This window comes from Typopeltis vanoorti, chromosome 10, assembly GCF_054136105.1.
Source record: "Typopeltis vanoorti isolate ZY-2024b chromosome 10, IOZ_Tvanoo_1.0, whole genome shotgun sequence".
Taxonomy (NCBI): Eukaryota; Metazoa; Arthropoda; class Arachnida; order Uropygi; family Thelyphonidae; genus Typopeltis; species Typopeltis vanoorti.
In genome coordinates, this window is record NC_143558.1 from 9,943,350 (window position 1) to 9,955,508 (window position 12,159).

Consider the following 12,159-nt stretch of genomic DNA (forward strand, 5'->3'; position numbering starts at 1 on the left):
AAAGAAAATTAGGCAAAGAACACAAAAAACATGTATTAAATTTAGATTTCTCATAGCGACACTGGATAAATGAACTAAACATATTATAAAATCCACAAGCTATTCTGTAGATATTCATTCTAGATATCTCTAATAATACTTGCTATCATATGCTTTATGACAAATTTCCCCAGGCATGAATATAACATCATAAAACAAGTGATCCTGTTTCAAATTAATAAATTTTCTTTTTTCTTACATAGACAATGAATGCAGTGAATGCAGTTTCTTTAGTGCAGTTTTATTATAAACCTTACATATTTCTTAGACAAACTATAGTAATAATTAGCCATACTGAACTGAACACAAATGCTTATTAAATGAGCTGAACATCGATAGTATGTTTTTAAAGACATTTATGTTCAGCTTAGTTCTGCTAAAGAGATTAAGCAGCCACCAAGAGATCAAGTGTTACCAGATCACTGGAAATGCAGTATTACAGCACTCATTAAAAGATTTACATTATAATAAGGTTTATTCCATAGTTGAGTGTAACAGAATGACAAAGATTTGAGGATAAATCCTAATGTCAGTGTTAGCATGGCATCTATAAGCGTACTAGGGATGCTACAGTTATACTAAAACTAATACTTCTGTGCCTAATGCAACAACCTTTGATTGTATGCAGACCCTCATTTGCTGACAATTATATGTGACCCACAATTTGCTTTACTAATGTTCTGTTCTATGCTGCACAACAAAACTTTCTTAATAGAATGGATCTCTTGATACTTTATTATTCAGCAGTTATGTATACAGGAAGAAATTCTGCAACTATAGAATCTCAAATGAGGAATTAGTTAAAATCACCTGAAAGTATATAGCATTAAAACTAACTTAACATAGGAAGCTGAGATTTAGATTAAAAACAAAACTCATCACACTAAAAATCATTCATATGAGACTGTCAAGTAAAACATGGATCTGGATGTCAGATTGGTCAATTGGATTCAGGATTGGCTGTCCAATAGGTATCAGAGAGTTGTGTATGGTGGAGCAGTTTCAAGGAAGCAGAGGGTTACAAGTGGGGTCCCACAGGGCTCAGTACTGGGACCTATATTGTTTAACCTTTATATGAATGACATTTCAGTGGATTGCAAGGGGATATTCAGTTGTTTGTGGATGATGTGAAGCTGGGAAGGATCATTAGTAATAGTGCAGATGCAGCAGCCCTGCAAGAGGATTTGAATAAGTTAGATAGATGGGCAAATGAATGGGGTATCAGTTTAATGCAGCAAAATGTAAGGTCTTGATGTTTGGGAAACATTGATGGAACACTGCATACTCAATGGGAGGAGTTATACTGAGGAAGTAGGGGAGACAAGAGATCTGGGGTTGATGATTGATAGAAACCTGAAATTTAAGGGACATATTGCAAAGGTGGTGAAGGTAACACAGAGGATTGCTGCAATAATGAGAAGGACGCTGACCTGCAGAGATAAAACAGTTATCATTTCGTTGTATAAGACTCTGACCAGACCACACTTGCACTATTGTTCTCAGATTTAGTCCCCAAGATTTGAAGGGGATAAATTAACTGTGGAAAGGGTACAAAGGTGGATAACTAAGATGGTTTCAGGACTGTACAATTCTGGTTATGAGGATCGGCTGAGGGAATGTGAAGAAGGAGAGGTGATATGATTGAGACTTTTAAACTGTTGAGAGGTGGTTACAGGGTTGACACTGGGGAGTTCTTTCGCTTGATTGAACAGCAGGAAGGAGTGAGAACAAGAGGCCATCCCTGGAAGTTATGAAAGGAAAATGTGAGCAAGAGGGTGAGGAGTGGTTTCTTTGCATGGAGGGTGGTTGAACCATAGAATGCATTGCCTGATGGAGTGGTGAGAGCGAGAACGGTCAATGAGGTTAAGGAGTGGTATGATAGACTGTGTTTCTTAGGGGGGGGGGGCCTCCCCTCGATGATTCTTGATAGACTTTGTGTTTCTTAGGAAGGACCTCCCACGATGAGTCTTTTGACTCCATGGAGGCCTGAATAATAATAATAATAAAAAACTGAATGAGTTTAATAGTGGCACTGAAAAATAAAAAAAATATTAGAAAAATATCTCTGGCATTACAGACATTTAAGAATGTTGTAGCCAGACTTCAACAATTTGAAATCTGCTTTTTATTTGATCACTAGTAAAATTAGCTAGCAATTCTTGCAGTATTCACTGAGCAAAGTGAAAGTAAAATCATCTCTTAAGAAATATAATGCCTCTTTTGATTATACCTTTCCAAAATAATGAAAAATATCAATACAATGTGGTATTGATTTGCCTATATGCCTATGGTTAAACCTGAAGAAATGTCTGCTTTCAACTTAAAAATATCTTGAAGGAATTTATTATGCATGAAACATGATTAATTTAGTTGCCTAGCTATTAAATTTTAATTTTAATAATTAAGAGTACTAACTGTTCTTTGACTTCACATAATTCTTTAAATTTGTAAATTCCTCTTTTGTTAGCTTGCTTTTCAGGGTTGGTACAACTTTAAGAAGCTCAGCCTCTATAGCGTCTTCTGGTTCACTCATCTAAGAGAATAATATTTTTAATATCATACAGAGTATATTTAAATATAAACAATTAAACATATTATTATATTTTCTGTACAGTACAAATTGTAGAGAACATTACTTTTTTTTATAAATATATAGTAATATTTTTAATAATTTACAGTTATAGAAGCTAAATAATATATGTTTCAGTTCACACTTTGTCAAACTTTTTCAAAAAAGAGCAGCTAAAGACAATCCCAAGCATCCATGCTTCGGATTGTCTTTAGGTGCTCTTTCCACCACAAGGGCGGCACTTATGCATACATCAGAACCGAACATACCATGCCACAAACTGCACATCCTTGAATCCCTAGTGTTTGATCTGCTTTGGTGCGAAATTTCTTTGCCTAACCAACCTGTCATTTTCATATTCTCTCTACCACTCTCCAAACTCCATCAACCCCTCTGACCTCTTACCATCTGTCTCTAATGCTTGACTTTCATCACCCAGTTTGAGACACCACATCCTGCTTATTGCAGGCCTGATGTGGCTGAAAAAGTTCTATGTTTGGTCTCTAGAACAGGGTGTCCAGACAGTGTAATAATAAGAGGTAGCCTCTTGTGGGAATGGGTACTTGGGAGAAGGGGGATGTCAGGTAACGCTGAGCCCACTGGAGTCTAGAGGGGGATAATGTTAGGTATAGAAACAGTGGCATTTTTATGCTTTATACTAATGCCAGGAGTATTTGGAATAAAGGAGAGGAATTGGTGGTGCTGATAGCATCAGCATATCAAAAGATTATTGGGATGACTGAGATGTTGACAGAAGAGGATATAATAACAGGAATAGAAGTAGCAGGTACAGCATTTTTCGGCAGGATACGAAGGGAAAGCCTGGTGGTGGAGTACTGCTTATGATAAGCGACGACTTATGTCCTCTAAGAGTGGAGGCTTTGGAAGGCAGTGACACTAATGATTTTGAAAGCATATGGGGTGAGGCAGAGGTGGGCAAGACAGGATATTTAGTGGGGTGTTGCTACAAACCAAGGAGCAGGGGATTGGGACCAGGAGATGTTTAGACAGTTGAGCTTTGCAAGTGCAAGAAGAATGATTGTTATGGGAGATTTTAACTACAGTATAAATTGGGGAGAGGAAGATGCATGTAGCAATAAGGGAATGGAATTTCTAGAATTCTTGAGGGACGGATGTCTTAGGCAACATGTAATAGAGGGAACAAGAGGTTCAAGAGTTTTGGATTTTGTCATAGCATCAGAAGAGTTGATAATAACTGAGATGACATCTCTCCTACCAGTTGGAGAAAGTGACCATGTGGTTTTGACTTGGAAGATGAACAGACATGCAGGAGTATCAAAGCAAAGGGAACGTATGTGGAATTATAAGGTGGATGATTATAATAGTCTTAGATATCAACTTGGGACAGCTCCATGGAGGGAGGAATTGGAAGTGTAAGATATCATTAGTGCTTGGGAAATTGTGAAGGAATATTTGTTAGCAGCAGTAGTAAGCTGTATTCCACGAGTGAAGAAGAGAAACACAATTTGGTGTAAAGTGCTTGACAGACAATATCAAACAGGAACTACAAATGAAAAGGGGCTATGGAAGAGATATAAGGAGACAGGGGAAAAGCAGATGCATGAAGAATATAAGACACAGGCCAGGAGAGTGACTAATATGGTAAGGAAGGTGAAACTGGAATATGAGTTGGCCCTAAGATCCAGAGAAAATCCTAGGGAATTTTTTAGCTGTGTGACCAGTAGGAGGAGAAATGATTGTGGAAGAATGACATTATGGGATAAAAATGGGAATAGAGTGACTGATGCAGAGGACATAGTGGAATTGTTCAATAAACAATTTATTAGAGTATTTCATCCTAGAGGAATAAATTTTAATACCAGAGGGATATGGCAGGTTCGAGGTTTAGAGGTACAGGAGGAGAGTTTATTCCAAATACTAAGTACTCTGGATGTCAGTAAAGCTGTGGGACTAGATGGTATTTCACATGAGTTTTGAGAGATTGTGCTAAAGAATCGACAGCTCCTTTGACCTGGGTGTTCAATGAAAGTCTGGCCATGGGAAAGGTGCCCAGGGAATGGAAGGAAGGTAAGATAGCGGCATTGCACAAGAGCAGTAGCAGACTGGAAGTGTCTAATAGGCCAGTTTGTGTGTCATCAGTAGTTGTTAAGATCTTTGAGAAATTAGTGAAGGACCATATACAGATTTGGGCAGATGAAGATAATGTTATCTGTGAGAGTCAACATGGATTTGTTAAGGAGTGCTCTTGTTTCAGTAATATGCTAGCCTTTTATAATAAAGTTACATGAGCAGTAGATAAGGGAAAGACATATACTGCCATTTTCTTGGATTTAGCAAAGGTATTTGACAAGGTGCCACATGATAAACTGATATCTAAGTTGCAGCACATGGGTTTGAATGTCAGGTTGGTCAACTAAATTCAGGATTGGCTGTCTGATAGGTATCAGAGAGTTGTGATGGTGGAGCAGTTTCAAGGAGGCAGAAGTTATAAGTTGGGTCCCACAGGGCTCAGTACTCTGACCTATATTGTTTAACCTTTATATCAATGACATTGTCAGTGGACTGCAGGGTGATATTCAGTTGTTTGCAGATGATGTGAAACTGGGAAGAGTTATTAGTAATAGTGCAGATGTGGTAGCCCTGCAAGAGGATTTGAATAAGCAAGACAGATAGGCAGATGAATGGGGTTGTCGGTTAAATGCATCAAAATGTTAAGGTCTTGAGGTTTGGGACACATCGAAGGAACACTGCATAGTCTATTGGGGGGGGGGGTTACTACTTGAGGAAGTAGGGGAAGTCTGGAATTGATGACTGATATAAATTCAAGGGACATATTGCAAAGGTGGTGAAGGTAACACAGGAGATTGCTGCAATAATGAGGATGCTGACCTGCAGAGATAAAAGAGTTATCATTCCACTGTATAAGACTCTGATCAGACACTTAGATTATTGTTCTCAGATATGGTCCCAAGATTTGAACGGGATAAATTAACTGTGGAAAGGGTACAGAGGCAGATAACAAAGATGGTTTCAGGACTGTACAATGTTAGTTGTAAGGATTGGCTGACGGAATGTAGACTGCAGAGTTTGGTGGATATAAGAAAGAGAGGTGATATGATTGAGACTTTTAAACTGAGAGGTAGTTGCAGGTTTGACACTGGGGAGTTCTTTCGCTTGGTTGAACAGCGGGAAGGAGTGATGACAAGGGGCCATCCGTGAGTCTGGGATTGATGAGGAGTGGTTTCTTTGCATGGAGAGTGGTTGAACCGTGGCAATCATTGCCTGATAGAGTGGTGAGTGCAAGAACAGTCAATGAGTTTAAGGAGTGGTATGATAGAATTTGTGTTTCCTAGGAAGGACCTCCTGCAATGAGTCTTTTGAATCTGTGGAGGTCTGAATAATAATATATACATACATACATCTTCAAGGCCCACCTTTCCTAATTGGGTTGTGGGGACAACAGCTGCAAGAGGAACTTCCAATGGTCACGATCATCTGCCACCAAGCTCAGGTGGGATTCCCAAACGTGTCCACCCAAGGTTTTGGATAAAATCTATCCAGCGAGTCCTTGGCCTTCCACGTGGCCTCCTACCCTCTGGCTTGGCAAAGAGGGCTTGCTGAGGGAGCCTCTCTTGTGGCATTCTGACCAGGTGCCCGTACCAGTGTAACTGTGATCTCTCAACACGGAGAAGCAGCATTTGAATATTGAGGGTTTCTCGAATTGCAGAGCTTCTGACTCTGTCGAGTCTTGTCAGCCCCGTAACCCCTCGAAGGAACCTCATTTCAGCCGCTTGGATTCGTGTCCGCATTCTTTCGGTCATTACCTAACTCTCATGACCATAGGCGAGGATGGAGACAGACTGTATTGAAGACAGCCAGCTCTTCCTTCTGGCTTAACTCCCATTTCAGTACTACCGAACGGCCAAGCTCCCGCAACATTGAGCTTGCTAAGCCAATTCAAGTATCTAGCTCTACGTCCCATTTTCCATCATTCGTGAATATGGACCCAAGGTATTTAAACTTCTTCACCTGCCTCATTGGGACTCCACTTACATGTAGAGTGCACTGGGATGGTTGTCTTGAGACCACAAATGTTTCAGTTTTGGCCACACTGATCTTCATTCCAGCATCTGCACAAACAGCTACAAACCTATCCAGGGTCCGCTGGAGGTCATCTGTGAAAGAGCTAAACAGAACTAGGTCATCTGCAAAAAGCAGACGTCCAATGCCATCTTCCAATTCTGACACACTCACTGCCTCGGCTGTGCCTATCAATCCAGTCCATAAATATTATGAAAAGGAGGGGTGACAGAACACACCCTTGGCAGAGGCCAACGGAGACTGTGAAAGGTTCAGACTTTGTGCTGTGTACCCTGACACAAAACTCTGGGCATTCATACAGGGACTTGATTGCAGCTAATAGTTGGCCATCCACTCCATACTCCTGTACTACTTGCCAAAGCTTATCCCGAGGAACCTGGTCATATGCCTTCTCCAAGTCCACAAAACGTGTAGACATTCTTGGCATATTCCCAAAATTTCTCAAAGACTTGCCTTAAAGTGAACATTTGGTCAGTTGTGCTTCTACCAGGATGAAAGCCACATTGTTCTTCCTGGAACTTTGACTCAACTATGCTCCTGCACTGTCTTTCCAAGCACATAGCATACACTTTCCCAGGCAGGCTGAGCAGAGAGATGCTACGATAGTTAATGCAATCCTTCTGGTCTCCCTTCTTGAACACTGGTATTATTATGCCTGTCTGCCATTGCTTTGGTGTTCGCCCAGATATCCAAGCAGCCTGACACATTGGAGTCAGCCAGAGAACACCATCTCGATTTATAAGCCCACCTGAATAATAATAATAAATAAAAAATTACAATATATATATATATATATATATATATATATATATATATATAATTGAAAAAAAAAAAAATCTCTGTCCATCCATGGTACAAATGTACCAATCTTTCATAGGTAATAATCGTATAAAAAAAAAGTACAACCATACAGTTCCAAGTAAATTCATTATTTACACAAATATATATACTGATGAGTGATGCAAGTCTAGCTGATATACTGATAAATTTATTTGAAGTGATAAATATATGCTTTAATTCTGGGATGTTTTTAAATATCACAGTTTTATACATCCTATTTACATATATATAGTGAAACCGAATTGTTACATTTTTTTTTATCACTGCAATAATTCAGTATACAATTACTCTTTCATAATTACAAATTATGAATTGAGTACATTGATTTTTCATAAATATTTTTCATAAATGAGGAGTCTAAAAAAGTGCTTGTCCTCGACCATACATGGCAATGAAATTCTTTTGAAATGACTACAGGTATTTCAAAAGAACATGTAGGATATATTGCATTCTTCATGCAAAGTACTGCGTTTCTGATCTGCTGTGAGCAAGGTTTGCACAAATGCCATGCTTGCTCATAGCAGATTATTATTATTATTCAGGCCTCCATGGAGTCAAAAGACATTGTGGGAGGTCCTTCCTACGAACATAAAGTATGTCAAGACTCATCGAGGTGAGGTCCCCCCCCCCATAAGAAACACAAAGTCTATCATTCCACTCCTTAATCTCATTGACCGTTCTCGCTTTCACCACTCCATCAGGCAATGCATTCCACGGTTCAACCACCCTCCATGCAAAGAAACCACTCCTCACCCTCTTGCTCACAGTTTCCTTTCATAACTTCTAGGGATGGCCTCTTGTCATCACTCCTTCCCGCTGTTCAACCAAGCGAAAGAACTCCCCAGTGTCAACCCTGTAACCACCTCTCAGCAGTTTAAAAGTCTCAATCATATCACCTCTCCTTTTTCTATCCACCAAACTCTGCAGTCCACATTCCCTCAGCCATCCTCATAACCAAAACTGTACAGTCCTGAAACCATCTTTGTCATCCGTCTTTGTACCCTTTCCACAATTAATTTATCCCCTTCAAATCCTGGGGACCAAATCTGAGAATAATAGTCTAAGTGTGGTCTGATCAGAGACTTATATAACTGAATGATAACTGTTTTATCTCTTCAGGTCAGTGTCCTTCTCATAATTGCAGCAATCCTCTGTGTTACCTTCGCCACCTTTGCAATATGTCCCCTAAATTTCAGGTTTCTATCAATCATCAAACTCAGATCTCTTATCTCCCCTACTTCCTCCAGTATAACTCCTCCCATAGAGAATGCAGCATCCCATCGATGTTTCCCAAACCTCAAGACCTTACATTTTGCTGCATTAAACTGATACCCCATTCATTTGCCCATCTATCTAGCTTATTCAAATCCTCTTGCAGGGCTACCACATCTGCACTATTACTAATAATCCTTCCCAGCTTCACATCATCCACAAACAACTGAATATCCCCTTGCAATCCACTGGCAATGTCATTGATATAAAGGTTAAACAATATAGGTCAAAATCATTCTTACATGAAAATCTCTGAACAGAGTTTGGAGCATTTTAATGAGAATAAAACTGATTTTGTGCATTGATTTATTACTATGGATGAGACTTGGATTCACCATTACACACCAGAATCCAAACAGCAGTCAAAACAGTGGACAGAAGCTGGGTGTTCAGCACCAAAGAACTTTTTTTGTCTAGTCTGGTTAAAAGATTGGAATAATATTCTCTGGTTATTGTTTTACCCTTTTCAAGATAATTAATAAACAAAATGCCTTTTGGATCCCAAAACATGGATACCATGACCTTTCCTGCCAGTGGAACTGACTTGGTCTTCTTTGGCATAAAATCAGTTTTCTTCTTGTTAAAATGCTCCAAACACTGTTCAGAGATTTTCATGCAAGTGCATTTTTGATCTGCTGTGAGCAAGCGTGGCACTCATCTTGCACAAACTTACTCACAGCAGATCAAAAATGCAATATTTTGCATGAAGAATGCATATCTTACACGTTCCTTTGAAATGTCTATAGTCATTTCAAAAGAATTTCGTTGCCATCTATGGTCGAGGACAAAAACTTTTCAGACCACCCTCGTGTACATATATATATATATTATATCATCATCATCAAATTCCTGACATGTACCCTCGAGGAGTGTATAGGATATGATAGGCATCATCATCATTTATTTATAATTTTACAATTATAAATAGGGAAACCAATCAAAACAAATAAGTAGTCTGTGTACACTAAGATAGGACTTGGAGGTTGTTATGACATGAAGGAAAACCAGACTTCTCTGTCATATGCTAATTGATGGATCTCTGATGCAGAGAGTTGGAGAAAAACAGGGAGAATACTGCTGATGTATTTCCAATTTGGAGTTCAGGGTCTGCCTCTTTTTTCTTTTTCCATCTGTAGGGTTGTAGAGGACCAGAGCATCAAAGGGCACAGAGGGTAGATGTCTGAGTTGGTGGCCGAGCTATTTTATTTGGTTTCTTTGAATCATCTAGCATAGTAGAGCTGGGAATGTGGTCTTCCCAGGAGTAATCCAAGATATTTCTTAGACAAGTAGTTCCAAAGCTTTTATAATATTGGTTGCTGCTTTTGTTGAAATGTTCCAGGTCTGGGAGCCATACAGAAAGATAGACTGGCTGGTGCACTTATAAAGATGAATCTTCGTCTCCTTTGAGATGAGTCTCGACTTCCATACTTTATTAAGACTTCTCTGTGGAACTGCAGTGCTTTCTGTTTTCTTGTTTTAATGGCTGTTAAGGAATCTGAGATGTGTGATCCAAGGTATACAAAGTCCTCTATTTCTTCAAGGTGATCATTTTGATTTATATAGATGTGTCCATCTATTTGATGTTGTAATATCTTTGTTTTTTGGGAGTTTATTTTTAGTTCAAATCTTTCTGTGGTTTTCCCAAGGCTGTTCAAGTGGATTTTGGGCATCTGTAATGTTGGAGTCAATGAGGGCTATATCATCTGCAAAGCATGTGTCTTCAAGGCGCATCTGTATATATGGATCTTTGATAAGGATTCCAGATTTAACTTCCATTAATTTAAAAATATAGTCAATCACTATGATGGAGAGATATGGGGCCAGAGTATCTTCCTGTAGGACTCCTGTGGTGAAAACTGTGTTTTGTCTGCATTAACTAGTACTATGGCTTGATATCCCTGGTAGGGTGTCTTGATTGCCCTGATAAGTTTACGTGGAATGCCATAAAGATATGATATGATAGTACTACATGAAAAACTTACATCATTACTAACTTCCTATTTACAATTTTCCTCCAAATCAATCTGTTAACTATCAAGACTCCAACATTATCAGATATTATATTTCTGTCTTCTAAGTCACTTTTTACTGTATCAAACCACCTATATCTTCCTCCTACCAAATTGGCAAAGAACACTTATTTTGTAAATCTTTCCTCTCCCATTCTGTTTAAGTGATGACCATACCACCTGAGATTAGCTCTGCTAACACATTCCTGGTTGCTAACAATGCCAGGTTCTTTCCTAATAGCCTCGTTTTTAATATGATATTGCCATTGATGCCATCTGTTAACGCCCCTAATCTTTCTCAGGACTCGCATATCTGCGGTTTCTAGTCTTTAGTCAAGTGTTTTATTTCTAACCCATCTCTCAGATCCATAAGTTAAAATTGGTTTGAATACTGTTTTGTATACAGCTAATTTAGTGTTTTGACTAATTTCTCTCTTATTCCATATAAATTTATTCAGTTGACTTCCTACCATACCAGCTTTGTTGATTCTGTTGTATATTTCCATATTTAATTTACCATCTTAATTTACAATTAATGCGTTGAATGAGTTTTAAGGATGAAGTAAACTGTATAAGAGTGATGGACTTCATTTGAGTGGTTTTGGTGTGAGTCACTTGGAGAGACTGCTGCTGGAAGGTGTAGAGAAGTAAGTACAGAGAATGAATTTGATCAAGTGGGAAGCAATGTAGAAGAGCAGGAGAGATTGAAGAAGTAAGCGGAATGAGTATAAAGAATGAGAGAATGGGTGTGCTAGACAGAGAGGGAAATGGGGAAGCTTAGGGTGGACAGGGGAACACAGCATGAGAAAGCTCCAAGAGAATATGAATGCATGTGTAGACTGGAAAGGAAGGGATCAAGAGGAAGCAGTTGTATTTGAAGAGGGTTCTAAAATGAATAAGCAGAAAGGGAAATGGCTTGAGTTAAGCATGGAGAAATCACTTCAAATGACTGGTATCATTGGAACTAGCTATAGATTCAGGAATGAGTTGCTGTGCTTGTATGCAAATACTAGAAGTAAGAAACAAGGAAGATGAAATGATTGCATTAATCGAGTTCACCCAAAATTGTTGGAATGAGTGAGACATGGCTGAATGAGGATGACATCCTGACAGCAATAGAGATGGAAGGGCATGATGTGTCTTGTGAGGATAGAAAAGGTAAAAAGGGAGGGAGAGTGCTATTGATAATAGAAAAAGAGTTATGTCCATACAACATAAGGATGCAAGAAGGAAACAGTGTTGGATGTTGTTATAGACCTGGTAATGTGGATGGTAGTGACTATGAAATGTATAATGAAATTATCCAAATAAATAGGAAAAAGGTGATCATTATGGATGATTTCAATT

The 12,159-nt window shown here is 38.8% G+C and overlaps 1 protein-coding gene across 1 annotated transcript in view; it reads right to left on the minus strand.

Annotated features, from left to right (window-relative positions):
* LOC150102167 (uncharacterized) overlaps positions 1-12,159 on the minus strand; it is a 66,966-nt gene that overhangs the window by 18,951 nt on the left and 35,856 nt on the right. Inside the window, exon 2 of the mRNA XM_090399504.1 lies at positions 2,455-2,572. Coding sequence (XP_090255630.1) covers positions 2,455-2,572 — 118 coding nt within the window. The remainder of the gene's footprint in view (positions 1-2,454; positions 2,573-12,159) is intronic.